This window comes from Bombina bombina, chromosome 6, assembly GCF_027579735.1.
Source record: "Bombina bombina isolate aBomBom1 chromosome 6, aBomBom1.pri, whole genome shotgun sequence".
NCBI classification, from domain to species: domain Eukaryota; kingdom Metazoa; phylum Chordata; class Amphibia; order Anura; family Bombinatoridae; genus Bombina; species Bombina bombina.
The window spans coordinates 868,318,232-868,337,353 of record NC_069504.1 but is presented as its reverse complement, the minus strand read 5'-3'; the positions used below and the strand labels follow the sequence as shown (position 1 = coordinate 868,337,353).

The window sequence follows — 19,122 nt, the reverse complement described above, 5'->3', positions numbered from 1 at the left end:
ATAACTGAATATAACACACAAAAAGGTGGGGATTTCACGTAAATGAGTCTTTACATATCCAGACTGTCAATCATTCTAAATCTAGCCAACTACGATATCGTTCAGCCAATAGGAAACAAGAGAATGTGGAACTACGCCCGAACTCGGCTTCAATGCCTTTTTCTTCCTAACCAATCAATTGCCCCCACGCTATCTCAAAATACAATTCCATTGGATTCCGTCACGAAGTATAGAAAAATAGAGCCTGGAAGAAGCTTTTGGTTGGCAGACGTGTTTTATGGTAACCGGAAGCGGAAGCGAATGTGTGTCAATGTGTATGTAGGATGTACAGTAAGCACTAATATTGAAGCTGCAGGTATGGACTTGTTAAATTGTTATATATAGTATGGTATTCCTCTGGCTTTCCCATTAAATGCATATAATAATAAAATATGATTTTAGTTAATGATAATGGAATAGATAAACTATTTATAGATGTAGCACTGAGAAAATTAGTGTAAATATTTATGTATGAGTATGCACACAACAAATGCTTTACTGATTTTATTAATTCTAAGTACGTTTCCTTCTATTAGTAATAAATATGTTTGTGTGTTAGCAGAGCAGCAGGGTGAGACAGGTGGCATCCTGAAAAAAGAGAGACCCAGGAATGGAGAGAGACAAACGTGGTTTAAGTGGGGTGCTGTCCTCTCTCTCCCTCCTTTGTGTTATTATTGACCTCCAGCTTGATGGTGAGGAGTGAATCTGCTATGTGTTTAATCAATCTCATGGCTAATTGTTATTGACAGTAAATAATGAATATATTTTATTAAAGATATGTGAACTTATTGTTTTGTGTATAGGACTATTAGCTATAAGCCATGCAGAAATTGAAAATCACTTAGAGATGGGTAGAAAACTCCTAGCTGCTGGACAGTTGGCAGAAGCCCTTTCTCATTATCATTCTGCTGTAGGTGAGTTGGCACCATTACTTGGCACAAAGTGAAGACAATATTTTGCTTCTTTCAAGCATTACACGTTTCCTGTTTTCTTGATCTCTTCTTAATTTTTACTTTTTATTTGCAGAGGGAGATCAAACAAATTACCTTACTTTTTATAAGCGGGCAGCCGTATACCTAGCAATGGGAAAATTCAAATCAGCACTTCCTGATCTCAGCAAAGCAATTGAGCTGAAATCTGATTTCATGGCTGTAAGTTTCTGAGAGGATTAAAGGAACATGAAAGTCAAAATGTAACTTTCAAGATTCAGGTAGAACATGCAGTTTTAAGAGGACTTTTCAATGTGCTGTTATCACATTTCCTTTTGTCCTTTAGGTATCTTTTTGTTCAAAAACATATCTAGGAAGGCCCAAGAACAGTGATTCTCCACTGGGTGCTAGCTGGTGATTGATTGCTACATATAAAAGCCTCTTGGCGTTCCAGTAGTGTTTGCTGCTCTAGAGCCTACTTTAACTATGTTTTTAACAAATTTAAAAGGTGTTAAACCACACACAGTTATACACATTCAATAGTGCAATCGTAAATCGCATTAGAATTTTCTTTTTGCATTATTATGTGGTTAAAATACTCTACAGTATGGGCTTAATCGGGTGATGGTGCTTTTTTAATTGCAGCATAATTACTTAAAACAGTTACCTATATTTAGTGGTTTTATCTTCCACAGGCCAGGCTTCAGAGAGGCAATATCCTTCTAAAGCAGGGGGACACTGAAGAGGCCAGCGAGGACTTTCAAGCAGTGGTGAGTGCTTATCCTAGTTTTAATGCCATTAAATACTTTTCAGGCAATTTTGTTGTTGATAATTGTATTAGTTAAAGGGACACTCAAGTTAAAATTAAACTTTCAGGATTCAGATAGAGATAGAAAGAGCATGCAAGAATCCACAGAATTTACGTATATGCATTTGTGATTGGCTGATGGCTGTCACAAGATGCAGGGGGAGTAGAAATAGAAATAACTTTGAAATTTGTCAGAAAAAAATCTACTTCTCATTTGAAGTTCAGACTAAGTGCTATTGAATTGTCTTTTTATCATGCATTTTGTTCATTGTGCAAATCTACTGTATTGACTGGTCATGAGGTTTTATAAGCATTACAGACCAACAGTGGTCAAATCTTCAGATATGATGGTTGCATTTCCATTTGAACATGATGCAGCATACTTCTATAGATAAGCATCTTATAGGTTTGGTATACCAAGTTCGCACACTGAAATACTTTGTTTCAGATGTGTCCATATTATCAGGTTTAAAAAAGTATATGTACTTGTGGTTGTAAGAGGAAAGACTTTTGCTCTTGTGAAAATTAAAGGTACGTAAGCTGTATAAGATGATGACCATAAGTTTAAAGGGGCGGTAATGCTGTATGTGCTATTTATAAAACTGATTAAGGAATCATGTTAACTTTTATTTCCTTGTAAAGTGGTATTCTAGTTTTTAACTAGTATAATGTTTGTAATATCGCTAAAAATACCCAAGTACTATTCAGATCACTCAGATATGCAAAGCAAAACACAGGGAAATGCTAATGCTTTATTAACACACTTTATTTGTGCATACATTAAACTTTTATAAGGTGCAACGTTTATTTTATTTATGTATGAATCTTAAAGGGACATGAAACCTAAAAATTTTCTTTCATGATTCAGATAGAGAATACAATTTTGAACAACTTTACAATTTACTTCTATTATTTAATTTGCTTCCTTCTCTTGTTATCATTTGCTGAACGGTTTATCTAGGCAAGTTCATGAGCAGCAGAGAAACTAGGTTCTAGCTGTTGATTGGTGGCTGCATATATATATTGAATGTGATTGGCTCACCCATGTGTTCAGTTAGAAACTAGTAGTGCATTGCTGCTCCTTCAACAAATGATACCAAGATAATGAAACAGATTAGATAATAGAAGTAAATTAGAAAGTTGTTTAAAATTGTATTCTCTATCTGAATCATGAAATACATTTTTTGGGTTTCATGTACCTTTAAGTTTTATATTGTTAGAATTGTCCTTCTTTTCTTGTGTCAGTTATATATTTTTAAAGGGACATTTCAGAGCATGTCTTTTTAGCAGTAGTGATCCTGCAATGGTATGTGTTTTTAACCACTTAAAAGGTTAAACACATAGTTAAAGTACCACACAAGACCTGCAGAGAACTGTTGATGATAAGTGGATATGATTGTGACCTAGTCTCCTGCACTTCTTGCACAACTACCACTCCTGATTGGCTTACAGACAGTACCTACTTGGTATCAGCAGTGCTCCGCTGCTCCAGAGATAGAGGCACTCATGGGTTAAACATATAGCATTGCAGGGTTGCTAGTGCTAAAATGACATGCTCTAAAAAATGAGATAAAGTGATTTTTGCACAATAATGGTTACTTCAATCCTGTTTTAAACTCAACATTTTGGTATAGATACTTTATTATCCTAGACATGATTAGCAGCCTTAACGTCCAGATCACTGATGTTAGGAAATGTTAATCTCTTGACATGTGCAAAACAAATGTAAATGTGATATCTGTAAAGGCAAAATCCATATTAAGACCACCCCAGCTCAGCTGAGTCTATAGAAATACTACTTTAAATGCATTAGACTTGCTTTGTCCAAAACCACCCTAGATATTTCTGCGGCACTAAAAAGCTTCTGATTCAGACTTATCTCCTGTTCAGATGCTATATCCCTGGATTATAATTATAGGTGGGGGTTTAGGTGCAGATATTATTATTTTTGGGTACTTAGGGCCTGATGATCTAAAGGTCTCTGGGCTAACAATATTCTTTAAGAATGATTGCTGGTACTTCTATTTCCCTGGTGGAATTCTTTAAAGCCCGTTTTTACCATGAAAAAAGGGTGTCTGGATTAATGTGCGTATACTGCATTTCGTAAGGGAAGGAGATACGATTTTCATTGTGCACTTTTGTAATATATGTAATTTAAAAATCATACAAAATAAATAATTGAACCATACACAACCTTTTTTTCTTTTTCTCCAATGATGCACAGCTGAAACGTCACCTTGTTGAAAGAAAAAACAAAAAAAGAGTTTTGTGTATATATATATATATATATATATATACACACACACACACACTTGTATGCAAAAGTTTAGACAATTTCCATAATTTTCATTTATAAATAATTGGGTGTTTGGATCAGCAATTTCATTTTGATCTATCAAATAACTGAAGGACACAGTAATAATTCAGTAGTGAAATGAGGTTTATTGGATTAATAGAAAATGTGCAATATGCATCAAAATGAAATTAGACAGGTGCATAAATTTGGGCAACCCAACAGAAATATTGCATCAATATTTAGTAGAGCCTCCTTTAGCAGAACTAACAGCCTCTAGACGCTTCCTATAGCCTGTAATGAGTGTCTGGATGAAGGTAATTTGGACCATTCCTCCTTGCAAAACATCTCCAGTTCAGTTAGGTTTGATGGTTGCAGAGCATGGACAGCCCTCTTCAAATCACCCCACATATTTTCAATGATATTCAGGTCTGGGGACTGGGATGGCCATTCCAGAACATTGTGCTTGTTCCTCTGCATAAATGCCAGAGTAGATTTTGAGCAGTGTATTGGATCGTTGTCTTGTTGAAATATCCAGCCCCAGTGTAACTTCAACTTTGTGACTGATTCCTCAACATTATTCTCAAGTATCTGCTGATATTGAGGGGAATCCATGCAACCCTCAAGTTTAACAAGATTCCCAGTACTGGCCACACAGCCCCACAGCATGATGGAACATCCAACAAATTTTACTGTGGGTAGCAAGTGTTTGTCTTGGAACACTGTGTTCTTTTGCCGCCATGCATAACGCCCCTTGTTATGACCAAATAACTCAATCTTTGTTTCATCAGTCCACAGCACCGTCTTCCAAAATTAAGCTGTCTTGTCCAAATGTGCGTTTGCATACCTCAAGCGACTCTGTTTGTGGCGTGTGTGCAGAAAAGGCTTCTTCCGCATCACTCTCCCTTACAGCTTCTCCTTGTACAAAGTGTGCTGAATTGTTGAACGATGCACAGTGACACCATCTGCAGCAAGATGATGTTGTAGGTCTTTGGAGGTGGTCTGTGGGCTGTTTGACCGTTCTCACCATCCTTTGCCTCTCTGATGTTTTACTTGGCCTGCCACTTCTGTCCTTAACAAGAACTGTGCCTGTGGTCTTCCATTTCCTCACTATGTTCCTCACAGTGGACACTGACAGCTTAAATCTCTGCAATGGCTTTTTGTAGCCTTCCCCTAAACCATAATGTTGAACAATCTTTGTTTTCAGGTCATTTGAGAGTTGTTTTGAGGCCCCCATGTTGCCACTCTTCAGAGGAAAGGCAAAGAGAACAACAACTTGCAATTGGCCACCTTAAATACCTTTTCTCATGATTGGATGCACCTGTCTATGAAGTTCAAGGCTTAATGGGCTCACCAAACCAGGCTCACCAAACCAATTGTGTGTTCCAATTAATCAGTGCTAGGTAGTTACAGGTGTTCAAATCCACAAAATGACAAGGGTGCCCAAATTTATGCACCTGACTAATTTCGTTTTGATGCACATTGCACATTTTCTGTTAATCTAATAAACCTCATGTCACTACTGAAATATTACTGTGTCCTTCAGTTATTTGATAGCTCAAAATGAAATTGCTGATCCAAACACCCAATTATTTATAAATGAAAATCATGGAAATTGTCAGGGGTGTAAACTTTTGCATAGAAGTGTATGTATGTATATATATATATATATATATATATATATATATATATATATATATATATATATATATATATATACACACACACACACAATAAAGTTGGTTAGGTGTCACTAGAAGTTGCCTCAATCGATATGCGGTAAGTATGTGGACTCTTCCCGTGATTGCTAGTCTTTCCTGATCTTTTGGAGTATGGCAGAGTCCGTAATCCACTCGCATATTCCCCAATCGCCAAAATATAATGTGAGGGAAAGAGAGCACAAAGAAAAATATAGCGCAATAACGTTTTTATTACAAACAAATTAAAAAAACAAACAAATACCACTCACATTTCCACACCTCAAACGTATGAGGTGTGTATATAGTGATAGAAGGAACAGAATTCTCTCTTGGTATCCATATCAGAGTATATGTCCAAATGTGTAATACCCTGATAACCAGTACAGTGTATATAGTAAAATTAGCGTAATATACCACTGTATAACCACTAAAAACTTTAAAACATAAGTCAATAAAGCTGAAATGTCTGACTGGCTAGCGTATCCCTTACGCATTTCAAAGGATCACTTCCTTCTACTACAGAGGGTCACTCGTAATCTAGGCCTAAAGGTTAATTTGATGTCACATACAAAAATTGTTGAAGCTGATTAAATTTGCCAAGTCTTATGTAGCAGCATTTAAAGTTACTTACGGCTAGGAAAGTCAGGCTGGAGAACATAGAGTAAACATTTAATAAAGGTGTGTACTGAGCAGGAGTTTGGAATCTACTGTAGATTTCACATTTGAAATCATTGTGAACTTAAAGGGACAGTCTAGTTCAACATAAACTTTCATGATTCAGATAGGGCATGTAATTTTAAACAACTTTCCAATTTACTTTTATCTCTAATTTTGCTTTGTTCTTTTGGTATTCTTAGTTGAAAGCTAAACCTAGGAAGTGCATATGCTAATTTCTTAGACCTTGAAGACCGCCTCTAAGCTGAATGAATTTTGACCGTTTTTCACCACTAGAGGGTGCTAGTTCATGTGTGTCATATAGATAAAACTGTGCTCACGCACGTGGAGTTACCTAGTAGTAAGCACTGATTGTCTAAAATGCTAGTCTGTAAAAAGAACTGAAATAAGGGGTCAGTCTGTAGAGGCTTAGATACAAGATAATCACAGAGGTAAAAAGTGTAGTAATATAACTGTGTTGGTTATGAAAAACTAGGGAATGGTAATAAAGGGATAAGCTATCTTTTAAAACAATAGCATTTCTGGTATAGAATGTCCCTTTAAAGGGACGGTCTACACCTTTCACATTCGGGGCTGCATAATGGGTTCACTAGTTACAAAAAACTCACTAATTGGATTGGCAATGCTATTAAAGTGAATGTAAATTTTGATGATAAAGTGCCTGGTTTTTAAAAATTCAATTAAAAACAGGGGCACTTTAATTAATCAAAATTTACATTTCACTCGTGTTGTGAAAATACTTACCTTTTAATCTTGACAGCCGTTCCATCTTTCCCCAGTCGTCGCAAGACTCTTCCTACGTCAGAAATGAAAGATCGGCCATCCTCCAATCACGGCTTCCCCCTCAGGGGAATCAGTGTCTGATTCAACGCTGTGATTGGAGGAAGCCGGAGTCTTCATTTTAGACCCAGGAAGAGGCTTTGCGACGGGCGGAGGAAGCGATGCAGTGGCTGTCAAGATTAAAAGATAAGTATTTTCACAACACAAGTGAAATGTAAATTTTGATGAATTAAAGTGCCCCTGTTTTTAATGGGATTTTTAAAAAACAGGCATTTTATCATCAAAATGCACATTCACTTTAAGCAGAGTGTCTAGATGCAGCCCAGATCACGATGTCATCAGTGGGCGGAGCTTGACAGCCATTTCAAAGTGGCCAGGAACAATATTCATTTTAAAATAACTTTTTTACTGTTCTAGCTGCATGATATAGAAAGGGTGCAGGAGGCTATTTGCAGCTTAATCTAAGGTAAGACTTTAAGATGAATAAGGTGTAGACTGTCCCTTTTAAAGGGACATTGTACTGTGTTGACTTTGATCCATTTTATATGCTGGAGTTTATTAATTTGTTTAGCAAATAGCTCATTTACTTTTTATGTTGTAATTTGAAATAGCTGATATTTCTTTCTGTTGAGCCACCACCTATACTGAAGATATTAATGCTGTATAATTCTCTATAGAAAAGCTATCTATGCAAGATACATCAGCAGAAATGAAATCTTGTTAGTTACTTGCTCTGATAATGTTTTCCTAAGCTGCATCACCTGAATTGTATTGGAAATTGGCACCTTTATGTTTATTCTAGCAATTAAAATGAAACGTACAGTACCTAAGTATAGGGTTTTTGCGTATATTGAGAGAGATAAACATAGAGAAGCAGTTTTCTATACATTAAAGGGACAGTCTAGTCACTTGTAATTTTAATCAACTTTCCAATTTACTTCTATCATGAAATTAGCTTTTATCTCTTGGTATTCTTAGTTTAAACTAAACCTAGGCAGACTCATGTGCTAATTTCTAAGCCCTTGAGGGCTGCCTCTTATCACATGCTTTTTTAAATTGCTTTTCATCACAAAGAGACTGAAAGTACACGTGGGCTATATAGACAACACTGTGTTCAGGCACAGAAAGTTATTTAAGATTTAGCACAAGACAATAGATAATAACCAGTCACATCATTTAAAGTGTGTCTCACAGTGCTTGACGTGTGTATGTTCCTTATAGCTCCTTGGAAATTAGGGTCCCTAGCTAAACCCTAAAGGTAAAATGCTAAAACAACTAAGATTACAAACACATAGGCGCTCTTTGTAATCTTAGTTGTTTTAATAAACAGTCACAGTCATGTGATCAGGGGGCTATCAGAAGATGCTTAGATACAAGGTAATCACAGAGGTAAAAAATATATTAATATAACTGTGTTGGTTATGCAAAACTGGGGAATGGGTAATAAAGGGATTATCTATCTTTTAAAACAATAACAATTCTATTGTAGACTGTCCATTTAAATACTCTTCAGCTTGTATAACAATCCATCTGAAACCAATTTTACAGTACCATGCCCCTTTAATTCATCTTTTGACAAGAAACTGACAGTTGCTTACAAACAAGCCCTTCATGTTCTTAAGCGTTAACGGCTGGGTATGTTGTCTGTCTGTCATGCTTCTAGGTTTGTAATAGAACAGTGGTGAGACCTGAGCACAATGTTATCCGTACGGCACACATGAATTAGCAGTCTTTTGTTGTGAGGAGCTAATAAAAAAAAAAGCACGCGATAAGCGGCTGTGTATAGTGACTTAGAAACAGGCAGAACTTTAGAGGATTAAATGTTATAAAGTATATTCATATAACAATGTTGGTTGTGCAAAGCTGGGGAATGGGTAGTAAAGTTGTTATCTATCTTTTTAAACAATAACAATTTTGATGTAGACTGTCCCTTTAACACTGTGACTGACAATCAGTTATTTGTAACATGCTCTCAACAGTGATTTAACCCTGTATTGCCCATATGCAGCAGTGATTGAACCCCTTGATGTGCCCTACACGTTTTTCCTGGTTTCTGTGTGCATTGCCATCTCCAGTAACTGGAGGAGGAGGTAGAAGGTCAAGACCTTGCAGCTGTGTAACCAAGCTACAGGCAAACAGAGATGAAAAGTATCTGGGCTGTCATTTAGATCTGGACATTGCTAGAACACAGCAGCTCTTCGCATTTAGTAGCTGTCTATCATGTTTCTAGACCCCTTACACCAGGGCTGCCCAACGTTTTTGTGTGGCCCTCAGCAGAAAACAGAAATGATTCATTTGTTGACGAAAAATCAGTTCTACGCCTCTCATAAAGTATTTAAAGGGATATAAAGCACAAAATGTTTCTTTAAAGGGACACTGAACCCAATCTTTTTCTTTCGTGATTCAGATAGAGCATGCAACCTTTTTCTAATTTACTCCTATTATCAAATTTTCTTCATTCTCTTGGTATCTTTATTTGAAATGCATGAATGTAAGTTTAGATGCCGGACCATTTTTGCTGAACAACCTGGGTTGTTCTTGCTGATTGGTTGATAAATTCACCCAACAATAAACAAGTGCTGTCCAGTGTCTGAACCAAAAAATAGCTTAGATGCTTTCATTTTCAAATAAAGATAGCAAGAGAACGAAGAAAAATTGATAATAGGAGTAAATGAGAAAGTTACTTAAAATTGCATCTGAATCACGAAATAAAAAATGTGGGTTCAGTGTCCCTTTAATTATTCAGAGCATGACATTTTAAACAACTTTCTAATTTACTTATATTATCAATATTTGTTTGTTCTCTTGGTATCTTTTGTTGAAAAGCAGTGACGAATGCTTAGGCGCCAACCTATTTCTGGAGCACTATATGGCAGCAGTTTTGCAAGAGCCCTAGATGGCAGCACTATTTCCTGCCATGTATTATTCCAGATGCCTACCAAGTTATTTTTTCAACACAGAATATCATCATGGGGATTAAGCAAATTTTATAGTAGAAGTATATTGGAACATTTTAAAATGGTTTTTCTCTTTCTGAATCACAAAATAAATTTTTTGGGTTTCATATCCCTTTAAAGGGCCATAATACCCAAATGTTTAAACACTTGAAAGTGATGCAGCATAGCTGTAAAAAGCTGATTAGAAAATATCACCTGAACATCTCTATGTAAAAAAGAAAGATATTTTACCTCAAAAGTTCCTCAGTAGCCACCTCCCATTGTAAAGGATTTCTAAGCAGCATTTTAGTGTGTTTGTCCTGGGACATCTGAAGGGACTAGCATCGTGCACTCTCATATTATTTCACCAATCAGGTAAAGGAAGCTTACTATGAAATCTCATGAGAGTTAAGTCAAATCTCATGAGATCACAGTAAGAGTTCATGACCTCAGCACTGCTGATGCTGATTGGCTGCTGTTCATTTCTTCATTTTTTTAAAATTTGTTTACCTGCAGCTGGGAGCAGCTGAGTATAACTTTTTACACAGAACTTACTCTGCTGAGCTGAGGAAATTGTGAGGTAAAATACCTTTTTTACATAGAGATGCTCAGGTGATATTTTCCTGTCAGCTTTTTACAGTTATACTGCATCAGTTTCAAGTGATTTAGCATATGAGTATTATGTCCCTTTAAGCATGTGTATTTGTAAGATCCAATGTACCTTTTTTTTTTTTTTTTTTTTTTTTTTTTATTGCACTCTCCTTTCATATAGAAAGATAAGCTTTCCAGAATGTATTTTAGCACTAAAGGTCTGAAGCAATGCCGATCAATATGAAGAAATTAACAAATCATGAAGTAAACGTGTTCAAAAGTTTAAACGGCACAAAATGATAGAGGTAGAAAACCCTTTATCCAAACTGCTTGGGACCGGAGAAAGTTTGGATTTCGGAATATTTGAATCTTTAAAATAGGACCGTTTGGAGAGGGGATGGGACTAAGTGTAAACAATAATATCTTATGTAATGTAGGCAATATTTACATGTCATAATACAGCTTATAGATGTAACTTAAAGGGACACTGTACCCAAAAATTTTCTTTTGTGATTCAGATTGAGCATGAAATTTTAAGCAACTTTCTAATTTACTCCTATTATCAAAATTTCTTCATTCTCTTGGTATCTTTATTTCAAATGCAAGAATGTAAGTTTAGATGCCGGCCCATTTTTGGTTAACAACCTGGGTTGTCCTTGCTGATTGGTGGATAAATTCATCCACCAATAAAAAAGTGCTGTCCGGAGTACTGAAATAAAAAAAAAGCTTTGATGCCTTCTTTTTCAAATAATGATAGCAAGAGAACGAAGAAAAATTGATAATAGCAGTAAATTAGAACGTTTCTTAAAATTGCAGGCTCTTTCTGAATTACAAAAGAAAAAATTTGGGTACAGTGTCCCTTTAAAGGTTTTTTAAATATAATTTTTACTACTTTAGTATGCACAGTACCACCAGACAGATAGCACTATACTGTAATCAGAAAGGTAATATTTGTTGTTTTAAATAAATAGTAACTGGTGTTTTTTTTGTTTTGTTTGTATTTTATTTGCATTTTAAAACAAAAGACTAAGAAGATTGTGACTTACAGGCAGGGATAAATAGTAAATTGTGATCATTTTCTTTAAAAAAAAAAAATAATAATTAAAAGTTTGGATTCTGGATTTGAGAATTTGTATACAGATGTGAGCACATAGAGTAGGAATAGTTTTGTGAAATTGTGGATGGCTCTGAGAAAAAATAAGTGTAGGGGATCCAATAACATCCAGAAGAGACTAAACACACCTAATGCAGAAGATTACATATATAAAGATACATTTATCAAGCTGTTGCTAGACAAGTTCTCAGGCAGAGAACCTGTCCGTCAGTAATTGCCACTTGTGATTTAACATTGTGTGGCGGAATTTAAGATTGCACAAGAGCTCTCTTGTACAATTTTGTTCCTTGCTCTTCTGCAGCAGCAGATCCTGTTAATCACCCTGAACGAGCGAGGTTGCGGGGAGGCTAAGCTAGAACTGCTTCTTAAATGTGTAGTTGCAGGATCGCCACAAGGTCCCAGAAGCTACAGGTGCAGCTTGAAAAAAATAGTTCCCCATAATATCCATAGCCCAAAGCTTACAAATATAAATGTCCTCACTATGCATATGTGCATGTTTATAAAGTTATGTTTGTCATTCATACTTTTTTGTTTGTTTGTGCAAATGGATATTATCAAGATATGTCTATATGTAAACTTCTGCCTTGAGTGTCTCTTCTGTTGTCTATTTTCTAAAACGGTGTATAACTGAATTAGTTTCATTCTTAAAGGAACTCTAAACACATTTCATGCACCTCCCTCTAATCATGGGTGTCGCCATTTTGGAACTTTGACTACCCTGCAGGTATAGCTTGTGTGCAAACAAGTCAGCACTCAAATGTAGTGAAAGATAGATTTCACAGGGCAGCACCAGTGACTAGGGGGAGGCGGGGAATATCCTCAGTACTATGTTTTATAAAATGTATTTAGTGTTTAAAGTCCTTTTTAAACCCATCTACAATTTTATAGCACCCCCTCTTTCAAGCTCCAGTCATTAAAGGGACATTAAACCAAACATTCCAATTTACTTCTATTATCTAATTTGCTTCATTCTTTAGATATCCTTTGTTGAAAAAATAGCAATGCACATGGGTCAACCAATCACATGAGGCATCCATATGCGGCCACCAATCAGCAGCTACTGAGCCTATCTAGATATGGTTTTCAGGAAAGAGTATCAAGAGAATTAAGTAAATTAAATGATAGAAGTAAATTAGAAAGTTGTTTAAAATTATATTCGCTAGCTGAATCATGAAAGAAAATTTTGGGGTTTATGTCCCTTTAACTGGTGTCTTTAAAGGGACAGTCAACACCAGAATTGTTGTTCTTTAAAAAGATAGATAATCCCTTTATTACCCATTTCCCAGTTTTGCCTAACCAACACAGTTATAATAATACACGCTTTACCTCTGTAATTACCTTGTATCTAAGCCTCTGCAAACTGCCCCCTTATTTCAGTTCTTTTGACATAATTGCATTTTAGCCAATCAGTGCTCATTCCTAGGTAACATCACATGCATGAGCTCAATGTTATCTATAGGAATCACATGAACTAAGGCCCTTTAGTGGTGAAAAACTGTCAAAATGCTTTTAGATTAGAGGCGGCCTTCGAGGTCTAAGAAATTAGCATATGAACCTCCTAGGTTTAGCTTTCAACTAAGAATACCAAGAGAACAAAGTAAAATTGGTGATAAAAATAAATTGGAAAGTTGTTTAAAATTACATGCTCTATCTGAATCATGAAAGTTTTTTTTTTTTGTACTTGACTGTCCCTTTTAATTGTCCATGGATATTTTATCATTTTACATAATTTGTTTTGTCTTTTATTTTTTATTGCTAAGAATATATGCTTAATATAGATGTAGGCTGTTTTGGTTTTGCTACGTTATTTTAAAGGCACATTGTAATCAACGTTTTTCATTGTTCTAAGGGGACATATGCACTTGCAGAGTTGTGGCCTTCTCAAACAATAAAACCGAGGCAATTGTCCCTGTCAGCCAGTGAGGGTTAGCAGGAAGTACAAAAACAATACTTCAGTATTTGTCTCAATTTTTATTTAAATCACTTTTATTTAACATTTTACTTTTGACAAGTGTGAAGGTTACTCTTTTTCATTATAGAACATTGAGTCCCCTTTTAACACTGTTTAATAAAAACAATAATTGGAATTTCCATGATCCTTTTTACATAAAATAATATTGGTATTTCCATTAGATAGTTTTGTTGGTGAACCATATTATTTCTGCATGCAGAATTTTTTTTAGCAATGTTTTTGTTGCTGTTTGGCAAGAGAATGAAAAATAAACTAAAATAAGTGACTGACGTTTTGGGTGTGTTGTGGTGCAGTGCATTTATTGCATCTTTTAGTCTAAGAGTGTGGCTGCCAGTGAGAACAGGTAAAAGGTATTTTATTTCTTTACTAGTTGCTAAGTAACCCAACAAATGAGGAAGCACAAACCATGATGCAGCGAGTGAAGGAAGTAGAGGAAAATCTAGACACAGCGTGGGCAGCCTATGACACAGAGGATTACAGTGGAACTATTGCTCTTCTGGAGAGAGTGATTGAGGTAACAACTAAAGCTGATCACTGTGTCCCCCTGTGATAAGGGACATGCTGCTGGCTCTCATTATTCTGTCAGTTATTGCCAGCAGAGCACACTGTGTGTCTTCCAGAGAGGATATCTGTCACACTTAAAGGGACAGTGCATTAAAAAAATAAAAAATGCCCTATTTTAATAAAGAATTATGTTTATATTATATGTGCCATTGACACTCTTAACAAGTTTGCCGCTAAAGGAGTTAAAAATAAGAATAAACTTCCCTGTTTTAGCAGTGCTGATATTGGCTTGCAGTTCAGATTGTAATTTACTCTCCCCACACATCTTGCTCCCAAGTCAGTGACTGATAACATGGGGATCTTTAGTAACGATAAAAACCAAAACAAAAAAACATGCATGTGCTGGTCCACCCTGCCCTATTAGTGCCACACATGCTATTTAAATTTGCTGCACGGGTTATGTAACTAACATATTGGGTGCTGCAGGGACACTGTCCGCTGAAATGTACATTCAGTGCTCCATGGATTTAGCCCTACAAGCTCTGTTTATCTGTGAAGTTCAGAGTGAGTGTAATTTTTAGCTTCTGGTGTCTGCAGCTTCTAATTTATTATTTAGATAACCCGTGCAGTAAATTTAAATAATGTCTCCTGAGCTAGGAGGGCAGCGGGACCGCCATATATTATAGAGCAAACTGTGTGGGGGATGTAAATTACGCCCATTCTGCATGTTGATAGCACTGTTAAAACAGGGAATTGTCAATGGCACATATATATTTCTAGCTGCTAAAATTGCAGTATTTACCAGTTTATATTCTACCCCTTGATTGTATTTATCAACTTAAAATACTATCTGTTCTTAAGAAAGTTTAATTGGTTAGTTTTTGGACATTGCCATATTAGATGGAGTAGATTTGCCGCTAAAAGTTGACATTTCGGGCACCTATTAAAACTGGAATTTTTCCATAAAAAAAAACTTTTTCTGGTGTATAATAAGTCTTATAGATAAGTTTTTAACATGTGCTTCCCTCCAGGTAGCGGAGAGTGTATTCGTTTCCACCGTAGTTATCGACTTTAATTTTTCCAGGGTTAACTTCTGTATCTCCTAAGCTTATATTCCATTTATTAGCTAGATAAACCAAGTTAATATCCCCTTTTTTTATATCTTTTTATTGTTGAGCAAGACATCACATACACAAGTTTAAACACACAAAAAGAGGCACATGGTATAATACCATCCCTGTAAATGAGTATTTGTATACATTTAGCATATTAAGTAAACATTTCCTGAACACTTTGACGTCATGCTATGTTATTTATATATCTCATTTTCTAGGTTTATTCAGTATATCTCAACTCTTAGATGTTATTGCTTACATGTGTGTGAGCTCACTCCCCCAACACGTATGTTTACCATTTTCTCCTCAACTCTCTAGTCTAAGTAGACTAGATCTAACTTATCTGTCTCAAATCAAAAAATCCTAACTAACTAAAAAAACTGGGATTTGATAAACGTTGCTTATCGTGAGGCCCAGCAGTGGAAAAAAAAGGGGGGAAAAGAAAAGAGGGCAGGGAAGAAAGAGGGAAAGCTAGAGGGAGCAAGAGGAGATCAATCAACCCAGGACCTAACAGTCACGTCTCAAAATAAATGTTCCCATTCTCCCCTCAGTCCACCCTCCATAAGGATGACGGAGTCTTTAAACGGCATCAGAATCATCCTTTGCATCTCTAGCTCAAAAGTTAGTATGAGTCTGCGCCACTTACGCAAGAATAAGCTCAGTATATTCTGAACATCTATTCTAACATCCACCTGCTCCGTGAATATTTGTAATTTCAGTAAGCTCTTAAAACCCTTAAAAGAGGGGCCCCCTCTCACCGTCCAGTTTTTCAGTATACACTTTCTAGCTACCAAGATCACTAAACTCAACACTGCATCCTGTTGTTTGTGTTGTGATTCCCAGTGTAGGAATAAAATAGTTTCCGAGTGTAAAGTGAACTGTATCTGTAAGGCCTGATTGATCCAATATTGTACTTTACCCCAATATTGCCTAACTGGCGGGCATTCCCAAACATAGTGTAAAAGGTTAGGAGCCTCCATTGCGCATTTGACACATTTGTTGGACCAAGTGGGCACCCACTTCGCTAACGCTCTTGGCGTAAGATAAGCTTTATGGAGGAAGTGTATCTGGGATTCCCTGAACATAGCGGACAAAGTGGCTGTTTTTTTTTTTTCCAAACCGTTCCGAATCTCCTCCCACGTAATTTCCCCAAGTCCTTCCTGAACCCAACCAGTCTGCAAAGATTTCTGTAGACCCTGTAAGCGTTGATGTAAGAGTGTCTGGTATATCCCTGATAGAGAGAACTTGCCCATTTGATATAATGCTTGAGTGATACGAAAGGGGGATCCCTCCCAAAACTCTGGTTTGTCTCTGATCAAGGTACCGACGTAGTGACGCACCTGTAAGAATGCATAAAAGTGGGTCCTAGGCAGCCCATATTCCCTTTGTAGGGTACCAAAAATTGTAACCGTTCTTGTGAGGGGGTCTAATAAATGTTTGAGCGAGTTTAGCCCTCTCCGTTCCCAAACTAAGAAAGGCTGGGTCTCCGAACCCGCTGGGAAATCTGGATTTTTAACAATGGGCAGGTAACTTGATATATGACATGATTTTTTTCAGAAATTTGTGGGCTTGGTGCCAAGACTTCAGTGGGTCTCTGAACAACATATTAAGACCCAGAGCTTTCAAGGAGCTCAAATTTGTGATATGTGGCAAATATGCTAAGTATATGTCCCCCAAAACTGCCTGCTCCAAAGCGGGCCGGCAGAAGTGGTGAGTACCCACCTGCCAATCCAGCACCAAGCGTATCAATGCTGCCCAATTATATAGTCTGAAATCTGGTAATGCCAAGCCCTCATTTAGGAAACACATACTCAGCTTCTCCCTTGAGATACACGGTTTTCCTCCTCTCCATTCAAAGCTGGTTGCTGCTGAATTTAGCATGTTAACGTCCGATTTATTTAAGAGTAGAGGTAGCATGAGTAGCGGGTATAGTAACCGAGGTAGTATTACCATTTTGAGGAGACTGATTCTCCCCGAAAGCGAGAGAGGAAGAGATTTCCAACTATTCATCTGCGCCTGCAGTTTAACGCACATGGGCGCTAAGTTATTAGCATATAGTTTATTAGGGTTAGCTGAGATTCTGATGCCAAGATATGTAATATTATGCTTGGCTACAGTGAATTGGTATCCTTCATCAGAGCCTGATTGCCTGTGAAACCACAAGATCTCAGACTTTTGCATATTTACCTTGTAGCCCGAAAAAAGGCTGAAATTATTAAGAGTCTCCAGAATACGCGGTATATGTGTCTGAGGATCTTGTACAAACAAAAGCATGTCGTCCCCGTATAGTGCTAGGTGTTGCGGAATTCCTGCTATGTAAATGCCGGAAAAGACTTTCCTAAGCTTGATAGCAACCGGTTCAAGGGCTATATTAAAAAGAAGGGGCGATAAAGGGCAACCCTGTCTAGTTCCCCTATGTAAATGTATGTTTGCAGAGAACAAATTGTTGATCAGTATATTAGCCAGGGGGGAGTAATACAGGTTTTTTTATAAATGCCAGGAAAGGGCCAGAAAAATTGGCTTTAGTCATGGTAGTAAAGAGATGATCCCATTCCACCCGATCGAAGGCCTTCTCTGCGTCAAGAGACAGCAGGAAGGCCCCCGGCCTGCCTCTCAATGAGCCATCTTGCGTTCTATTCCAAAAATGCTGGGTAATCTGTAGGACCCTGCGAACATTAACCACCAACGAACTCGCATACATGAATCCAGTTTGGTCTTCATGTATGATGCTGGGTAATATAAATTTTAGCCTCTCAGCCAACAGTTTGGTCAGAATCTTGTAGTCCGAGTTAAGTAAGGAAATTGGCCGATAAGATTCCGGTAAGAGACTATCCTTCCACGATTTCGGTATCAAAGTGATATATGCTGCCGAGAACTCAGGTGTAGGTGCCCTCTCCCCTTCAAAGTAGCTAGTGTATAATCCCGTAAGTGTTGGGGTCACCTGTGGTTTAAGCAGTCGATAAAATTCAATCGGCAGCCCATCTGGGCCTGGAGCCTTGCCCAACGACATGGACATAATGACTCTCTGAATCTCCTCTCCTCTTATAGGGGCATTTAATTTCTCCAGCTGAGCTTCTGAAATTTGCGGGATGTCAATGTTTTCCCAAAACCTGTCTCTCAGCTCGTTCTCAGGGGAACCTTCACTGGTATATAGGGAAGAATAATACAATGTGAATGCTTCAGCTATTGATTTAGAGTCCCTAAGAATTTTTCCCTGTGATCTCAACGCAGCAATATGTTTAGAGGTGGTATTTATATTCACTAACGTTGCTAAGAGTTTCCCCGATTTATCCCTGTATCTGTAATATTTACCTCTGGTCCTTAGAAGGGCCTGTGAGGCTTGGTTAGCTAGCAACGCATCATATTCTGTTTTTATGTCTATGTATTTGTGATAGTTTTGACTAGAGGGAGTGGTACAATATACACGATAGGCCTCCCCCAGATCCTCTCAGTCTCACAACTTTTTCTGTGTATTGTTTTTTCCTACGAGCTAGATAAGCAATATTACCCGACAGGACAACCTTAGCCGTTGTCCAAAATAATTCTGGCGAGTTTGTATGCTGGGTGTTATTTGCCCGGTAATCATCCCAGCAGTGTATCAAATAGTTCTGGAATTCCTGAGAGAACATTAAATATTTCGGAAATCTTAAAGTCCGTCTATTACAC

At 37.1% G+C, this 19,122-nt stretch overlaps 1 protein-coding gene across 2 annotated transcripts in view; it reads left to right on the top strand.

Moving 5' to 3' along the window:
- Positions 1–246: 246 nt before the first annotated feature.
- Positions 247–19,122, top strand: part of LOC128663816 (dnaJ homolog subfamily C member 3) — a 51,011-nt gene continuing 32,135 nt past the window's right edge. The window contains exons 1-6 of one of the 2 annotated variants that reach the window (XM_053718338.1): positions 247–355; positions 602–731; positions 843–953; positions 1,066–1,190; positions 1,664–1,738; positions 14,208–14,351. In XM_053718338.1, the coding sequence (XP_053574313.1) occupies positions 650–731; positions 843–953; positions 1,066–1,190; positions 1,664–1,738; positions 14,208–14,351 (537 nt within the window). In that variant the 5' untranslated portion in view covers positions 247–355; positions 602–649. Of the gene's footprint in view, positions 356–598; positions 732–842; positions 954–1,065; positions 1,191–1,663; positions 1,739–14,207; positions 14,352–19,122 lie in introns of both variants that reach the window. The other variant, XM_053718337.1, reaches the window with a different exon arrangement.